This window comes from Mus caroli, unplaced genomic scaffold (assembly GCF_978045245.1).
Source record: "Mus caroli unplaced genomic scaffold, Mus_caroli_1 scaffold_4, whole genome shotgun sequence".
NCBI classification, from domain to species: Eukaryota; Metazoa; Chordata; class Mammalia; order Rodentia; family Muridae; genus Mus; species Mus caroli.
In genome coordinates, this window is record NW_028227259.1 from 94,530,592 (window position 1) to 94,549,717 (window position 19,126).

Genomic DNA, 19,126 nt, shown 5'->3' on the forward strand with positions numbered 1-19,126 from the left:
ATAGTCTGGGTTGGAAAATGATCCAGGCTCAATTTTATTGCTATCAATGTTGTTCTCATAGCACTGTTGCAGTTAATTTAGAGTGATGAGGCATTCAGGAGGGCAGTGGGAGGAAACTGTTGCAGTCACACTAAATGGTCTTCAGATCAAGTGAATTTAAAAAGAGGTGAAATGACATTGCTCATTCTCCTATCTACTTCCCATCTCTGACACCCTTAGCAGATATGACTCAGTGTGTCAAAGGGACCAAACCAGTTTTACAGCGTCAGGTAGTGTTGGGGTGCTGAGGGGTTGGGGTGTTAGGGTCTCATAAACCCTTACTTCATGCATCCTGAGAGCACTTCCAAGCTGCTCCCTTCATGAGCAAGGACACTGGAAGAGGATTTTGCCACCTGGGAAATCCTGCAGTATGTAGCAGCAGCAGCAGCAGCAGCCCCTGCCTTTGGACATATATGGAGTGATAGAGCTAAATTGCCCTTAAACGTCCTCTGCTTCCAGCCTTGCTTTCTAAGTGGTATATGGGGACAATCAGCAGAAAACATCCACAAACCCAGCCCTCACTCCACAGCTACGGACCCTATCAACCAAACAAAACCACACAAGTGTGTGTTGCTGTCCACAGATCTCTGTTTTTGTGATCTTCACTTTTTGTCCCCCCTCATAAGGCTTTTGCGGTTGAAAACAACTTCCTCTGTAATGCACAGTGCATTGAGCGGTGAGTTGGTTTTAAAGATATGCATCTATAAAGTTTGCAAGACCAAGTGGCCAACTAGGCCATCTTCTGCTATGCAGCTAGAGACACGAGCTCTGGGGGTACTGGTTAGTTCATATTGTTGTTCCACCTATAGGGTTGAAGACCCCTTCAGCCCCTTGGGTACTTTCTCTGGCTCCTCCATTGGGGGCCCTGTGTTCCATCCTATAGATGACTGTGAGCATCCACTTCTGTATTTGCCAGGCACTGGCATAGCCTCAGCAGGGCGGGGGAGGGGGGGAGGGTATAGGGAACTTTCGGGATAGCATTTGAAATGTAAATAAAGAAAATATCTAATAAAAAATAAATAAAGGCAAAAAAGTACACAAACTAAGTTAAAAAAAAGATATGCATCTGTAGTACTCTCGTGTTCTTTAGAGGTAAAAGAAATTAGACAAGAAGGGCAAACATTTTAATCCTGAAATTTCAACAGAAAGCCTGATGCCCTAAATAATTCCTTGACGTGGGGATAGGGGAATGTCTAGCATGATAGACACTTGGTAACAACAGAAACATTCAAATAACAAAACCATAATTGTTTTTTATTTTTTTACCATTTTATAAAATACACATGATGCCCGATGAACAGTGAGGTAAACCACCTTTCTAGTAAAGAGCAATTGAATATTTTCTTTATTTACACTTCAAATGTTATCCCCTTTCCTGGTCCCCTGTCCTCCCCTCCCCCGGAAACCACCTATCCAACCCTCCCTCCCCCTGCTTCTATGAGGGTGTTCCTCCATCCAACCACCCACTCCCACAACCCCACCCTCTATTCCCCTACACTGGGGCATCTATCGCGCCTTCATAGGACCAAGGACCTCTCCTCCCATTGATGTATGGCAAGGCCACCTTCTGCAACGTATGCAGCTGGAGCCATTGATGTAATAAATTCGGGTCGTCTTATGCTACTGTAACAAAATACTACAGAATCATAATTTAAAATAACTGAAATGTATTTGGCTTCTGATTCTGGAGGTTTTGGGTTCCAAGATGGAGAGGCTACATTGGCTGAGGGTCTTCTTCCAGCCTCATAGCATTCTGCAAGGAAAAAGAAGGAGGAGGGAAAGAGGAAGAAAAGGACAAAAAAGGAGAAGGAGGAAGAAGAGGAAAAGGAGGAAGCAGAGGAAGAAAAAGACGCCCCCCCCCCAAAGAGACAGAGACCATTCTGACCACATCCTTCCCAGGAACCCACTTCAGCTACAATGAGTCTTCTGTGATAACAGTACCGATCCACTTGATCCAGTCCTGAGACACAGGCCTCACCGTCTGATCAGCTCCTAAGCCCCGCCCTCTCGGCCCCTTTGCCCAGGGGTTAAGTTTCCAGTATAAGAAGAGGGTGAAGAGACATGTTCAAACAACACTTGAACAAACTTCCTCTCTGAGGCAATGTGACATAGGGATTATTCTATCAATATACGTGTTGTTATTGCAGCCTCTGTGGGCAAAGGAATGCGACCTGAATGCAGCACAGTCATCAGGCAGGGTTAGAACAATCAGCTCCATCAGCTGCGGTCAAGAATCAGTATTCAGTCCCCAGGAATTCTGGAGAAATGTGGAATGAATTTTACCCTCAGAATAGCTGCATCTTAATCCATTTCCACTTTAAATCAGTCCATGGACATCTGATCGCTTCCCCACCATCCTCTTCACTTTTGATACAGATGAACACCTGACAGAGCGCAACTAAGTAAATACCCACCAACTAATAACGAGCGGGAGAGGAACAGTAATGGCACAGTTGAGGGCTGGAGACAAAACACACTATGGAACTTAAGGACACTGTCTTCAACTGCTGACCTTGTTATGTTCCCAGGGCGCACCAAGTTACTCATAGCACGGAACACACCCTCCCCCCACTCCTGGCACCGCCCTGGTTTTTTTGGTTGCTTCCGTTCTTGTCACATTGGTTACTAAGGAATCTACCACTCGTTCAGTGCTTGCCCAGAGTTCGCCCATTTGCCCAGCCTCACCCTCTGAGCACATGCCCACATGCCGGGATGGTAACTTGCACTCAGAAGGCAGACATTTGCTTTCTCTGCTTAACAAATCTCCATAAAACAAAGCCAGGCCACCCTTTCCATCTTGGGTAACTGAATCTTAAATGTCTATAGTGTCCTTAACTATTCAGAAACGTCTATCCAGGAGCTAATTCAGTTGCACATCAGCAATTCTTCAGTCCTTTAAAATCAGTATCAGTTAGACCAAGTTTCAAAACTAGCCTGAGGGTGTGACTCCACCAAAGACCCTCCCACTGTCTTGCCTACTCCCATTTTTACCTCAATAAAACACATTCATTAAAAAGCTGTTTGAACCTCTCATCCCTCTCTCCTCAGATAGAATCTAGAAGCAAAAAGCCACCAAAGATATTTCTGATCAGAAGTTAGAAGATAATAAACATAAAAATAATGCTGTAAAGATACATGTAAAAATCCAGTTCTTATAGTGATTCATACTTTTTCTGGTTAAAAATTAGACCATGTTATGTATGCAAGTTTCATTTGAGGTTTATATATTCAGATTGCACGTTCCTTAATTTTATTTATGATTACATAATATCAGTCGCAATACTATTTTTATTTCCAAGACAAATCTTTTATGTAATATTTCCCAGGGGGAAATTTTTCTTATTTCTTTTCTGTGGGAACTTTGGCAATCCTCTATTTCTTTTTTTTTTTCTCCTATAATGTCACACTCTTATCTGTGCAGTGACCACCCATCCCAGGTTAGGAGACAAGTGGTTATATGGGTCTAGAGACTGCACAACAGTCTGGTATTCAATTCTCCAAAATACACGCCTTAAAAAGCACGTGTTTAAATAAGAGGGTGAATTTGCTTATTGTACTGGACTGCATCATTCCTGTGTTTAAAACTTTGCAATTTTGATCTATGGAGATTTCATTGATTCAAGTGGCATATTAATGAGAAAATAATGATGCCAACATCAACTTTTTTGGTTTTTCTTCATTTACAAAACCGAGTGACTTTGATTCAGTTGTTCCCACGAGTCCACTCCTACTGATCTACAAGAGTTGGCCGGTACCACAGTATGCTTCACTCTTCTGGCACTTTCTGCAGATGAACCAGACTCGATGACTGTCCGCTGAGAACTTGCTTTTACGTCAGTGTTGATCTGGCTTTGGAGAACATCACAGCAAATTTTCTTCTCCTTTTCCCCTCAGTTACAAGAAGTACACAAGAGATTCAGACAGTGTGATTAATGCCAAAAGCAAACTGTTTAATCCTATGAAACACGATGAAGTGTCCCAACTAAGGCAAAAAATATTTTGGATGTTTGCGTTTGAGTAAGTACCTACTCAACAGCAACAACAAAAATCCAATTTCCTTTCTGGAAAGTCAGCTAGTAGAGCACTCAGGTCTGTTCATTTCATTTGGGTGCTGTACTAAGTTGGTTTAGGAGCTAACAATTTTAAATTTATAAAACTTGCAAAGCAATATGGTATCTATGAACCTTTCTTATGGCTTCTCCACTGTGGCTCTATGGATGCTAAACATTGCTATGGATACCACTGTGGTCAAATTAGAGAAACAACAGGCACACACAGTTTTAGCAGAACTCTAGACTTTACTAGGACTTGGACTTTTTCTGCTATGTTTTTCATGTCTTCTTTCTATACCGAAGCCGATCCAAGGTACTGTATGGATCACAATAACTTATAACATCTCAGAGTTTCTCAGTTTTTCCTTATTATTTTATGATTTTAATGATTTTGAAGGATATTACTCAGTTTTAAATATTATTCTGATTGTATCTGGAGAGAGAGAGAGAGAGACAGACAGACAGAGAGAGCACAGACAGACAGACAGAGACAGAGAGAGACAGACAGACAGGCAAAGACACAGAGAGACAGAGATTAGATTCAGCTATAACTTTTAGAAGACCACACATATCCTTCTCAGGAGGTCATAACAGTGTACATGGCATCTTACTGATGAGGGCACACTTCACTAGCTGTCGAAGGTGGATGCTTCCAAGCTTCTCTACCCAAAAGTTGCTACTCTGACGGACGTGGGCAACTTGAAAAAGTGTGACAAGTTGCATTGCTGTAGAAGAAAAGTTAGTTATGCACTTACTGAAACCCAGCTACCAAACGTACAGCCATTTGCTGCGCTTCCTTTTAGAATACGGAAGACTGTATCACTCAACCAAGTTTGTAAATTACCAGTCTCCTGAAATTATGAATTATGTATCACAGAGCTTTTTGTCTTTGGGTTTGATTTCCAGGCTTAATGACACATGTTGGCGAAGTAACCTAACCTCTTAGCTTTAGTTTCTTATTTAAAATTCCATAAGGATAACAATAATATTTGCCTTAGAGTGTTGTTTTTATGACTGAATATGTCAACACTTGTAAAGTGCTTAGAAGAACATAAAATAAACCCTCTGTGCTTTGGGGAAGGTATAAATATTTACTAACATGACTCGGCGTGTGTGTGTGTGTGTGTGTGTGTGTGTGTGTGTGTGTGTGTGCGTGTGTGTAAACTAACTCAGTAACAAACACAACATGCTTTGTGTTTTCCAGAATTCCATAAGCTGATATAGCTATTAGTTTATCAAAGAGTGGAAAATTTCAAGAACTGGCCATGTTTGATCCATACACAAAAGATAAACTATCAAATCCATTGACTGACAATTGTCTTGCCTACAAGATAGGCTCGTGCAATCATGGCAAGGGCTTTTGGGAGTAGCCAACCAATATCTGACTTAAGGCCTACTCCAAGAGATGGAACCTAGATCTGACACTGCTTGGGTAACCAAGAAACTGAGACTAGGTGACTAGGGACATGGGGGAAAAGCAAATACTACTGTGACACACACACACACACACACACACACACACACACGTAAAGATGTCTCTCAAGGACCTGCTGCTCTACTTGTAGATCAGTGCCTTGCTCAGGCATCATCAGAGAAGCTTCCTCCTGCAGGAGATGGGGACAAAGACAGAGACCCACAGCCAGATATTAATTAGACAGAGAATGAGAGACCTTAGAACACACCCCCCTAAACAGGATGACTCCAGCAAATCCCTCACGACAGGGCTCATAGAACCCTGCAGAAGAGGAAGCAGAGAGAGTATAAGATCCAGAGGAGTTTTGGTGGGGACTGCGTTGAATCTGTGGATTGCTTTTGGCAAGATGGCCATTTTTAACTATATTGATCCTGCCAATCCACAAAGCCAGATATGGCTGTCTCCTGAGAGGCTCTGCCAGAGCCTGACAAATACAGAGGTGGAAGCTTGCAGCCAACCACTGGACTGAGCTCAATGGAGGAGTTGAAGAAGTGCCTGAAGGAGCTGAGGGGGTTTGCAACCCCATGGAGGGAGCAACAGTGACAGCTGGCCAGAGCCCCGAAGCTCCGGGGGACTGGACCACCAACCAAAGAATACACATGGAGCAAGCCATGGTGCTGGCCGCATATGTGGCAGAGGATGGCCTTGTCGCTTCTGAAGGGGAGACCTGGAAAGGGGAAACCATTTGAAATGTAAATAAAGAAAATATCCCCCCCCCCAAAAAAAAATCCAGAGGAGACAGAGAACACCAAGAAAACAAGGCTCTGTTTATCAACATGACCAAAGCTCATATGAACTCACAGAAACTGAGACAGCTTGCACAGGGCCTGCACAAGTCTGTTACCAGTCATTTGGGTGTAAGTTGTGGCTTTCAGTTACGCGTGCTTATCGGACTCCTGAGTTTGTGAACGAGGGGGGCTCTGCTTGCTGTGTTTTCTCTTGGGTTCTTCCTTCTGTTTACTTTTTTCCAATTCCAATGTGTTAGTTTTGTTTTATTTTAGTATATTATAATCTATTTTATGACTATCCCTTAGAAGCCTGTTGGTTTTTTAATGAGATACAGAAAGGAAGTGAATCCAGATGAGAGGAAAAGTGGTTGGGAATAGACAGAGGGAAACTGTAATCAGAATATATTACAAGAGAAAAAAATCTATATTTAAATATAAACATAAAAATGTAAATAAAATATGTATATTTTAATAATAGAAAATAATTTTAAAAATCTATTTTCAATGATAGAACATAATTATAAATGAAATAAGATTAAAAAGAAATAGCATGTAATGGTTTGGGCACAGAGGAGGTGGCCCTGCCCCTTCTTGCCTGTGGAAGGTGAGGGAGTTGGCCCCACCACTTTCTGGAGAAATTCTAGAGAGCTGAACCTGGTGGCATGGGTGTGAAAGAGCTGCTGGACAGACCATCTCAGCTACAACCCAGGCCCATATCCAGTGCTTTGAGTTAGCCCACCCCAGCATCCACCCCATCTATGAACTGCTGGAGGGCACAGAGGGGCTGGTCCTGTAGAACTAAATAAAACTTCAAGGTCTCCATGACACAAGGCAACAACAGGACATCCAAGAGGAGTTCCAGGTGAGGATCCTGTTTTAGTCAGGGTTTCTATTCCTGCACAAACATCATGACCAAGAAGCAAGTTGGGGAGGAAAGGGTTTATTCGGCTTACACTTCCATGCTGCATCACCAAAGGAAGTCAGGACTGGAACTCAGACAGGTCAGGGAGCAGGAGCTGATACAGAAGCCATGGAGGGATGTTCTTTACTGGCTTGCCTGCTCTCTTATAGAACCCAAGACTACCAGCCCAGAGATGGCACCACCCACAAGGGGCCTTTCCCCCATGATCACTAATTGAGAAAAATGCCTTACAGTTGGAGCTCATGGAGGCATTTCCTCAACTGAAGCTCCTTTCTCTGTGATAACGCCAGCTGTGTCAAGTTGACACAAAATTAGCCAGTACAGATCCAGTATTGATAGGGACGCAGAAGCCAAGGCCTCTAACCAGACCAATGACTCATTGCAGTGAACACTTACAAGTGAAACTGTTTGGATAAATGGGTATAAAGAGTATCGTGTGTGACACACCTTGGTCTATACCACAGCTTCCATGGTGGTGAGATAGTTTTGCTTTGTTTCCTTTGTTTTCTCTTATTTCTTTTAGGGGGAAATTCCAAGGGCAGAGGCAGGTATGGCGGGATTGTGGTCCATGATGTGAAATTTGAAAAGAATCTATTAAAAATAAATAATAAAAAGACCTGAAAATTCTAGAGCTGCCTTGTGAAAATAGCAGTAGAACCTAAGGTGACATGACTTTCTGGGTAGTGGGACAGAAAGGTTAGATGACCAGTCAGTCACTCATCAATGAACAATGACTCCCATTCCTGTGGGCTCCTGTTTTGAGGTAACAAACACGCCACCGTTTCAGCTGTTGTCCTTGACATCATCTTGCTATGTATCTGAAGCCAGCCTGGAGCTCCTGATGTAGCTGGGATTGATCCTTATGCTTGTGTTCCGCCTCAGTGTCCAGAGGGTTGAGATTGAAGGCACCACCACACTGCCCCTCACTGTCCTTTAAGACAACACACTTCAAGCACAGATTTCTTTTTTTTTTTACCTGTACTTCATAAACTTTTCTAATTAATCCACCATGAGTATATACTATGAAACAAATATGACTAGAAATAAATATAGAATATATAGGGCGAATAGACATGATATAGAGATTATATGTATATGAGAGAGAGGAGGGATGGGTATTATAGATATTGGAGAGATAGATAGTCTAATGGAAAAACCTGAAAAGAAAAAATCAAAAAACTCAAACTAAAATGAATGCAAGAGTCAAAAGAACTTGAGTCCAGTTCTCTCTCTTTACAATATAAGGCACGTACTCTTAAACAAAGTGCTTAACCTCCTTAAGTCTTAGTTTCCTTATCTAAAAACAGAGTGCAATGACTCCAGAATTTTTCAAGGACTGAATATAATTATGTACATTACATGGGAATGTGAGGGGGGAGTTAAGAAGAGGAAAAACTGCTATGTCTTTCTGACTTTGTAAGCTTTATAGAAATAAGCACAGATCACATCCACAGTTAGAAAATAATGTGCCATACCTTTCAAGTTTCAAAGAACCACTTCCATATTTTTGGGAAAATTTCCACTCAACCTTAGAAAATTCATGGCCATGGTGCTGGAAAGAGGAACTCAGCCCACTGTGGCTATTTCATCAGTCGTTCAAACGTTTACAGCCTGTGCACTCTCCTACATTCCCCTTTCCCTGATACAGCGTTTCATCATTCTAGTTATTCTCTTAAGGTCCTATTGGATGACATCTGAGACAGGGATTCATTAAGAGGGGGAATAATATGGATAAGATGGAGAGAAGAGAGGGCTGAGAGAGAGAGAGAGAGAGAGAGAGAGAGAGAGAGAGCAGTCAGAATGCATTTATATATGTCTAATATCACCAGAGAACTAAAATGATTAATAAAAAGATTATTGATTTTGAGCCAGGCAGTGGTACTGCATACCTTTAATCTGGTTCTTGAGAGGCAGAGGTAGGTGGATCTTTGTAAATCTGAGGCTAGCCTGCTCTACAGAATGAGTTACAGGACAGCCAGGGCTATTATGCAAAGAAACCCTGTCTGACCACCCCCCCCCATTAATAATTTTGTACATTCTTCCAAATAAACGAGAATTATTTACTCAAATTTTCATTTTTATAGACAAACTGAGTGTGATGACAAAATAATTCAGTGATCTATCTCTCACCACACACACACAAACACACACAGACACACAGCACACAGATACACACAGAGACTCACACACAGATACAAATACAGATATATGCACACACAAACAGACATATATAATACAGACACACATACAAATGCATACAAACACATACACAAATGCACCACACATGAGATACACACAACCATACCACATACAAGACACAAACACATACAAACACACACAGACACCAAGAAATACACACACACATACACACGCACGCATGCACGTGCGTGCAAATCATCTAAGTGTACCTTCCAGTAGAATATACATTTCAATTTTTTAGTAAATCTTTGAGTAACTGTTTTAATTTAGAACTTTTCAACATTGTTAAATAGGGTGTTGTATGCCTGTAATACCAGTGCTTGAATGGGTGGCCCAGCAATTCTACCACAAGTTCAAGGTCATCCTAGACTGTATAGTAAGTTTCAAACCAGGTTGGGATACAGAGATCCTGCCTCAATCAATCAATCAATCAATCAATCAATCAATCAATCAGTCAGTCAATCAGCCAGCCAACCAACCAATCCTTTAATCATTTTTTTTTTTAAAAGTCAGCCACACTTAACGTAGCTTGAGAATGGCACGTTTCCACCTCCATAAGTAGCTGGTGCCGTTTGGGTGTGTTTCCTGTGAAGAACTAGAGCCCTGGGGATGGGTAGGGAAGGAAAGGGGAGGCAAAAAGCACTGAGGTACACATACTAGCCTTAACAGTGCACACCTTCTTAGCCTTAGTGTCTAGCGCACTCTCCAGCACACCACCTCACCCTTGACCAAGGTTCTTGTTTGGTGGTGGTCTCTGAGCAGCAGTCACAATCAGGAGTTTCAGAGGTTATGGCCTTGATATGAACACTCTACTCTAGGGTATGCCTCTCCATCTTAAAGGCAGTTACTAATAGCTTTTGTCAACGAATAAGAAAGAAATCGGAGTGAAAGAAAACCCAAAGAACACACGTTAGATTTTATTTTTCTTTCATGGAAGGAATTATGGCACAGAGGCAGGATCTCTCTCTCTCTCTCTCTCTCTCTCTCTCTCTCTCTCTCTCTCTCTCTCTGTGTGTGTGTGTGTGTGTGTGTGTGTGTGTGTGTGAAAATGTCAAAATACAACAAATCAAACAAATTATTAGGTGTCTAAGTTTCTAGCTTTGAAACCTCACCGAAAACAACAATAAAGACAGAGGCAGAAAGGATGTATTCACAAGCGGACTCAGTTCTCCCAGCTCTTTCTGAGCTGCAAAGCCTTCACCCACAACTGTCACTTCATTATTTTTCTCTATTGGCCTCTCGCCACCCAGTGGCGGATTTCTACCTTCGACCTCTTCCTTCCCTCTTGCTCCTGTGTTTTGGAGTCTCTGCACCAAAGGTCACCCCACAGGGGGTTTCTCCAGCGCAGGCACACTTGCTGTCCTTGGGGGTGGGGTGGGGTGGAATTGGGAGTAGGAAAGGGGGCATTTGAGGCAGGACTCATCTCAGGGTCCCACAGTGGGCAAGCAGCGAAGGAAGGGAACCAGTAGCACACGTGTGTCCCCTACACACTCATCAAGAGCCCGGGGGTGGGGCCCTATCTTCCTTCTGAGACAGGGACCTGGAGCTGCGGGGGGAATTTCCCCAGCCCGGGCTCGGGCTCTTCCAGTCATCATGTATAAAAGGGGCTCGCAGGGCCCTGAAGCCCCAGATCTCGCCACAACACTTCGCACCAGCTCCCGCGCTGCAGACTCCAGCCACACTCCAGCCTAGCGCCATGGCCCCTCCCACCTGCCGGCTCCTCACTGCTGCGCTGGTCCTGCTGCTGCTGCTGGCCACCAACCACCAGGCTACAGGTGGGATTCGGATTCGAGGCTGATGTTTCTGGGGAAGCCTCAGGTGGGCGCAGCCATCCCCAGCCCCTCTGACCCAGTGTCTTCTCCTACAGGGGCTGTTGTGGCCAGTGAGCTGCGCTGTCAGTGCCTGAACACCCTACCAAGGGTTGATTTTGAGACCATCCAGAGCTTGATGGTGACGACCCCAGGACCCCACTGCACCCAGACAGAAGTCATGTGAGTGTCTCCCTGGGTAGCCTCTGCCATGGCCAGAATAGCCCAGACGCTCCTGCGGCCCCAAGCTCACCCCAGCAGAACCTCGAGCCTTAATAATGATCCCTACTTCTCTCTGCAGAGCCACTCTCAAGAATGGTCAAGAAGTTTGCCTCAACCCCCAAGGCCCCAGGCTTCAGATAATCATCAAGAAGATACTGAAGAGGTGAGCGGCGCTTTGTTTGCACGTGATAACCCTCATCAGAGTACTGGCTTCTATCTCTCGAGAATCTTATCAGGGAAAGTCACAGAGCCACAATAGTGATTATTATCTTCACAATTATAATAATCGTTTTTGATAATTAATTAGCCTACTGTGGTGCCTGAAGGATTTTTCCAGGATCTTTTATCCCTACCTGGAGCCTCTTTCTATCGTATAAGAGGGAGATAGCACTGCTTTTCAGAACATTTTCATGTGCCTTGGCCTCCCAATCCTAGTTAGTTCTAAAAAGCAGGTCCGTGGTGTTTGGAAGCAGGGTTCTAATTTTTAATATTTAGTGAGGAAAAGCAGAGATTTTGCAGTGGCTCAGTAAATATATATATATATATATATATATATATATATATATATACTGTGTGTGTGTGTAATATCAAAACTTTGATTACATATATATAATCAAAACTTATTATCTATGTCTTTCTGGAAATCTTATCTTGAAACTTAATTAAAAAGAAATAGTATCGCTTCATAAGTTAAGTGAGACCTGGTGTGACAGACAATCTGCTTCAACAGCTTTTGTTTTTTGAGACCCCAGGTCCCCTGTTCATCTCTGTCCTGTAGGAGAGCATCCGCAAGCCTGAGGTGTTTGCTCTGTGGCACAGGCATCACAGGCCAGGGTCCTTAGGGCAGGCTGTCCTCAGAAAACCCAGGAGAGTGAAGGATGCTGTGCACCTAATAAAAACATCTTACTTCTCATGACAGCGGCAAGTCCAGCTGAGCCAGGAAAGGAGGAAGCCCCTCGCCATGATGAAGGACCTGCATTCTAAATGAGAGAAAAGCGATCCATCCTAACAGCGACTGGATGCGTCTCCACCTGCTTGTTTTGAACAACTCCTGAGAGTTCATACCTATTTTATTTCACATGTAAAATAACTAAGGGTATAATTGAATCTACTTGCAAGATGGCATCCTATTTAATGTTTATTTAATATCAAGTCTAAGTTTAACCAAGCCTACTCTTAACTTGAAGGTTAGAGATTTTCAGATTCTGTCAGGGATTTATATTACTATTTCTGAGGCAGTATTCCTTGGCTGGCCATTTTGGTGGCAGCTGGGATAGTCAAGAAACAGACAAACAAGGTCATGTCGGTGTAGGAAAAATGCATGTGCACATCTAGGTTTGTAACTATACAAGATTATCAATTGTTATTTATTGAAATGTTTTACAGTGTCACATGAATCATCAACTTTGTGTTAAAGCTTTAAGAATTGTAATGCATTATATATTTCTTAGACATTTTAAGTGATTTTTTTTAAATAAGGCACAGTGACTATTTAATGCTTCTATGTCTTAGAATGGAGAAGTTTAAATATTTATTGGTATTTTTACAAATAATTTGAAAATAAAATATTTTAAAATAATGCTTGTTCCATTTCCTTGGAGGGCTGTTGCTTAAGGTTAATCCAATGAGTTACCTCGGCGTTTCTCAAGTTTTCTTCATCCTCACCACACATTCAGCTAGCTAGAAAAACAAATCACAGTCTAAGTCATGGTGTTCATGTGGTGGTGGCTTTTGCTCCCCACCCAAGAGTGTAATTTTCCCAGTGCTGACTCAAGAGAATTCCCACCTCTCCACTCTAGTTCCAGGGCATCTGATGCCCTCTTCTGGCCACCAAGGGCAACAGGTACTCATATGGTACACAGACAAACATGTCGGCTAATCATCCATATATACATATATATGTGTGTGTATATGTATATGTATAAATATGTGTGTATATGTACATACACACATACATAAATACATACACACATAGATAGGTAATTTCTACCTTACTATGTATAAAATTACTACCCATTTTAATGCTCTAATTCTTTGCATCAATATGAAAAATACTGGTATACACATTGGATTTGACTATATTGGTCTCATCGTTCTTTGTGGTAATTATAGACCTTGAGAGAAAGCCTTAGAATAGCCTGTGTACAAAGACGCTCAGGATGGAAGCTACACTGTAGTTTCTAAGGACAAATTTGTGTGACAAAAGAAAACATGACAGTCATCTAAAGCTAAACTCCAAATCTGGGAATGCAAGTTGTTTGTGTGTGGATCTACGAAGCACCTGCTTGTTTCCTATTTGGGGATTTAGGACTCATTAGGAAATCCTGGATTTGGGTACAGGCAAGGACTGGAAGCCTGAGTATTTGAGATCTTTCAACTTGTTCCCAGTATCCGAATACCTAAGGCTGTGAGCGGCAAGAAACAAGCTCTGTGGGCTGCCCACATACACTCACACAGGAGAATGAAGAGTTGAAAGTTGTAATAATCTCTTCATCTCCAAGAATACTGATTACAAATGATTCTGGAAGGTAGAAAAGTCTAGGAACTAAACAGAAATAAAGCACGGGAACCCTACTAGAAGCTCCCTCCACAATGCTACCATCCCCTCCCTGACTCAGACTGACTGGATACAGGAAAAGGGAACCTACAGCTTCAGCGGAGCCATAATTCACACCTAAGACCCTCCTCCAACACTGGATCAGGTCCTTCCGGCTGCTATGTCCTTGCCAGCAGTAGTCAACATAGGGCACAGGAAGGACAAAAGACTGGTTAAAACTAGGTTTCAAAGAATCAGATTGACTTCGGATTCGGCGACGGTCTTATCACAATCTTGGGCAACTTTCTTGATTAAGAACTGGGACACAGGACGTGAGGTGGAGGTCACTAGTTGAAGGTAGCAGGAAATGAAAATGTTGCAACAGAACCATTTCTTTAGCCTGGTTACCGGAAACACTACGGCATGGATGGGGCTCCTGAGTAAGGTTTGAGAGAGATGGGGGGGGGGGCGGGGGGGACTGATACCACCCTGTCCTTGGGAGTGTTCCAGAGGAACCCTCCTGAGACTACCAGAAATAGCCAAAGAGCCACCAGGGATGGCAGAGGTGAAAGCTCACAGCAGCACAGTGTGGCAACCCTGGGAAACAAATGGTTCCCTTCTCTATGCACACTAAGTGTAAGGAAAGGAGCTGGTCTAGACACCGACATCATCGGTGCTCCACTCCATGTGCCCCACACCAACATTTCAACTTAAGGTCCCCTTCTTCCTGCCTGTCTTCTGAGGTGTCGTCCTCTGAAGGAAAAGCACACATGGCAGATGGTTTGAGGAACTTGCAGAGAGGAAAATCCGTGATGTAAGACCCTCAAAAGCTTCCTTCAACCCGCAGGAGCAGAAGGCAGTTAGCAGATGGGGCACGCGTTCTTTCTAGCCGTATAGTGCCAGTGCGTGTTTTGCTGAAGGACATTCGACCATTTAACTTGAGTTAGATGATTTAAAGGAAGGGACAACTGTGAGTAGTATTTCACAAGTGTTCCTGGTATACGAAGAGGCTGAAGAGGCTTCGTTGTCCACATGGCTACCTCACCACTGTGCCGTTTTACGGCTTTTCTCTCCCCCCCACCCCCACCTCCCGCCCCGAGTTCTGCTTTCTTTCGATGCTTCTTCCTGTAATAAATCTTTCTGTTGGATTCTGCTTTCAGCGGAAACTAAATCTGCACACTTGGGATTCCCAGAAACTAGACCTTAAGGCAGAGAATTGTGTGTTTTATGAATGAGTAGACTGCCTGGGAATTGGGGGTTGGGGATGGGGTAAACAATGTGAGGTGAGTCCGGAAATCTGTGAAATCTGGCTGGAGGAACATCCGTGCTCAACATGGTCAGGGTAGAAGGGCACTCCATGGCCGGTTTCAGCTGGGCTATAGGCCACTTGAGGAGCTGTTTGGAGTGTTTGTATTCTTATTCTGAAAAAACTGTGAAACCAATTTAAACCACGAAAAAATCAAAGTTACTGCAATTTCTGTCATGCTCATAAGTTGCCTAAGAAGCCAGATGTTAATCTTTGAGCTCCCTCCCTCCCCTCCCTCCCCTCTCACAGTCTCCCCTGTCTCCCCTCTCTCCCTCCTTTCTTATTTTGGCTGCATTTAAAGCTGAAACCTTGACCTGGTTCCTTAGTCTACCCACTGCCCCCCTCCCCCAAACCAGAGGAAATCACATCTACCAAGCCATAGCCAGGTTCAATTTCTCCAATAAGTTGGTACCTTGCTGACACTTATCTTCCATTTAAATACTATTCGATGTTTGCCTATGAACATGTGGGCGAGTTAAAATCACTTCCATTGTTTTCAGTCATTGCTTGAAAAAGAGATCAGGCAGCTTGGAGAAGTGATATAAATGAAATAAATATTTAATATTTTGTCAGCTAGGTAGGAGTTGGATTTCCATTATCTAAAACTTCCATCTGACCTTACCTCTTAAATTTCCACCATTGCTCACAGCACCAAGCAAGGGATGAACCCTTTAACACACGGGCCTCTGAGGGACACACAAGATCTCAACTGTAGTAAACATAGATGAACATTTGGGTTTATTTATTTATATTTTGGTCTGTTTCTCCAAAGGAAGCTGTGACATTCTCAAGAACAAAGCTCAATTTAAATTTTCTTTCAGTAAATAGTGTCTACAAAAGGTTCTGATAAGGAATGAATGCCCAATGGGAATGAGCAAGAAGCCTTCTTATTATGCGATTTAAGTTCATCTTTGGACTATATCAGCCCTCTTGTGCTCATAGATTCTGTAGCTAGATTCTATAATAGATTAATTAAACTGTGTCCCCTTAAAATTCATCTGCAGCAGTCCTAAGCTCCGATCTTTCAGAATGTGAGTTTATTTGGAGATGTGGTCTTTAAACAGGCAGCCGTTGTGATGCTATATAATATAGTGGAGAGACAAAAGGGACTTCACAGTAGGGGGCTTAAATAGGGAGGGGGATGGAAGAGAAAGGTAAAGGAGAGAATATGGGGGAGAGAACAACTAACACTAAAGACCATTCGAACAACCATATAGAAACTATTGTAGAAACTTCCTAAAATACATACACATATGAAAGGAATCTAAATGTATTCCATTGGGGAAGAAACTGGGGCATTGGGGAAGACAACATCCCAACTAGGCATCTTATGCCATCAAGCAAAGCCTCCAGTGGCAGGAATGGGTTCCATCTTGTTGAGTAGTTGGACCAATGGGCCCGATGGAAATCCCCAAGCGTCACAGGCTATTGGTTACACTTCACAACCAGATGGTAAGGTTCTCTTGCTGAAGCCAACACTAACATGGGTAACTGAACACAGGGAGGTTGAGCTGGTACCCAACTAGAAGCTTCGCTCCTATTGACTAGCATTCACTGTACTGGAAGATGCTCTGCACTCTACTAGGGGAAAAAGGTAACCATCAATATCCTTCAACTACAAATCCTGTCACCTGGAACAGTGACCCTACCTGCAAGGTACCCAGGTGGAATAGTGGCATCACTGCTAAGGGAGTAACCAACCAGTTTCTGATTGGATTTAAGGTACACTCCGTGAGATGGAACCCATACATGACACACACAATACTACTAAAATGAGCAAGAACCTAAGTGTCTTAGTCAGGGTTTCTATTCCTGCACAACATCATGACCAAGAAGCAAGCAGGGAGGAAAAGGTTTATTCAGCTTACACTTCCACACTACTGTTCATCACCAAAGGAAGTCGGGACTGGAACTTAAGCAGGTCAGGAAGCAGGAGCTGATGCAGAGGCCATGGAGGGATGTTACTTACTGGCTTGCTTCCTCTGCCTTGATCAGCTTGTTTTCTTATAGAACCCAAGGCTACCAGCCAAGGGAATGGCACCACTCATAATTCGCCCTCCCTCCTTGATCACTAATTGAGAAAATGCTCCACAGCTGTATCTCATGGAGGCACTTCCTCAGCTGAAGCTCCTTTCTCTGTGATAACAACTCCAGCCTGTATCAAGTTGACGCACAAAACCAGCCAGTACATTGAGACTAGACAAATCGTGATCCTAGGAGAAAATCTACTATTATGTTAAAGAAACATAGCATTAAAATAACTTCCAATGACATATTGCTGTGCTCATATAGTGCCTTGCTCATCCTTCATCAGAGAAATTTCTTTTTGCAGAAGGTGGGGGCTAAACAGAGACCCACAACTGAACAATGTGCAGGGAGTGAGACACTTTGAAGCACTCAATCCCAAGTAAGATGATTTCATGAAAGCCTTTCCTTCAAGGCTCAGGGATCAATATAGAAGAGGAGGCATAAAGATCATAAAAGCCAGGGCTGATGACTCTAAGCAGTGTCTTCCTGACACAACAGAACTGATGCATCTATAAGCCCACAGAGACTGTAGAAGCACACATAGAGCCTGCAGAGATTCAAGCCAGATGGGGGTCCCAGCACTGAGAGGAGAGAGTTGACAAGAGCTCCCACCCCTAGCCAAGAAGCTATTTGCAATTGATACAGGCTGACAACAGAAAAACATTATCAGTTTTCTGCAATGGAGTCTTAGTAGGGACATTAATCATACTTTAGGGTAAGTCCCATGCCCTAGAGCAGTTGGCCAAGACAGAACAAACTCAATGGTAGTTTTGTAGACTTATACCTCCATTTTGTTTGGGATTTTTTTTGTTTCTTTTATTAATCCTTTGTTTATTTATTTTGATTTCTGCTGGTGTGTGTGTGTATTGTTTTGTGAGTTTGTTTCCTTGTTTGTTTTTTAAGGAAGAGAAAAAGGGGAACATAAAGTTGGTTTAGTAGGGAGATGAGGAAGATCCTCGAGGAACTGGGGAAACGGAAAAGCACAATCAAAATAGATTGTAGAAACTCTTTTTCATTCAAAAATATAAGCCATTGAGTTAAAGTAAGTTAATAGAATGAACCCTAATCCAATGTTAATCATGTCATATAGCAAGGGAAAATTTGGTGATAGACATTCGTATAGAGAAAACACTGTTGTGAACAAGAAGGCAACCCATGAGTATACTATGTAAAAATACCTGGAGCATTTCTGTCCCTTGTAATACCAGAAAGGGACAACTTTGCCCATACCTTGGACTTGGACTTGAATTCTCTAAAAGTCACAACATTGCTGCCATTTAAGCCACCTAGCCTCTGGCTGTGACAGCTTATGCTATTGTTGTGTATGCTAAAACAAGGAACAGTTTATTTTAGATAATTAAGATCAGTTATGTGCTTAAGATCCAGGAGAGCAATTCTCATAGTCTTTTGCTACTTAATTAATCTTAAAACCCAAGGAAACTTATACATACTAAGTCCCGAATAGCTGTAGTCTTCTATTCTTGATAGGATAAATCTTAGTAGGTTATTGTCAGTCTGGACTCTTATTTCCTCTGTAGTTGGTGCCGTAACATGATTTCACCATAGTAAAATTCTATTAAAACTTCAAGCAGGGCCATAGTAATATGTACAAGAGCCAAAAGCAAATATTTGCTCTAGGAAAGTATGTTAGTTCCCTTCTTTGCCCAAAGCAGGGTTTTGTTTAAAATTATGTTTTCGTGGCCCCATTCATCAACGACAATAACAAGGGCTCCTTATATTTACCCAGTTTCAGCTCTAACAAAAGAGAGATTCGTATCTGTATGCCTCGAGTTCATCTCAACCTGCTCTCAA

The 19,126-nt window shown here is 42.7% G+C and overlaps 1 protein-coding gene across 1 annotated transcript; it reads left to right on the plus strand.

The window, feature by feature from the left end:
• Positions 1-11,110: 11,110 nt before the first annotated feature.
• On the plus strand, positions 11,111-12,428 carry LOC110294442 (C-X-C motif chemokine 3). The gene is made up of 4 exons (XM_085836368.1): positions 11,111-11,189; positions 11,282-11,405; positions 11,524-11,605; positions 12,357-12,428. The coding sequence occupies exons 1-4, from the start codon at positions 11,111-11,113 to the stop codon at positions 12,426-12,428; spliced, it is 357 nt and encodes a 118-aa protein (XP_085692494.1).
• The last annotated feature ends 6,698 nt before the right edge of the window (positions 12,429-19,126 follow it).

Bases quoted from the DNA above. Each gene is read 5' to 3' on its own strand.
- LOC110294442 (XM_085836368.1), top strand. From the start codon at position 11,111: ATGGCCCCTCCCACCTGCCGGCTCCTCACTGCTGCGCTGGTCCTGCTG. The intron at 11,190-11,281 runs GTGGGATTCGGA...CTTCTCCTACAG, and splicing joins CACCAACCACCAGGCTACAG to GGGCTGTTGTGGCCAGTGAG. The intron at 11,606-12,356 runs AGGTGAGCGGCG...ATCTTACTTCTC, and splicing joins TCATCAAGAAGATACTGAAG to ATGACAGCGGCAAGTCCAGC.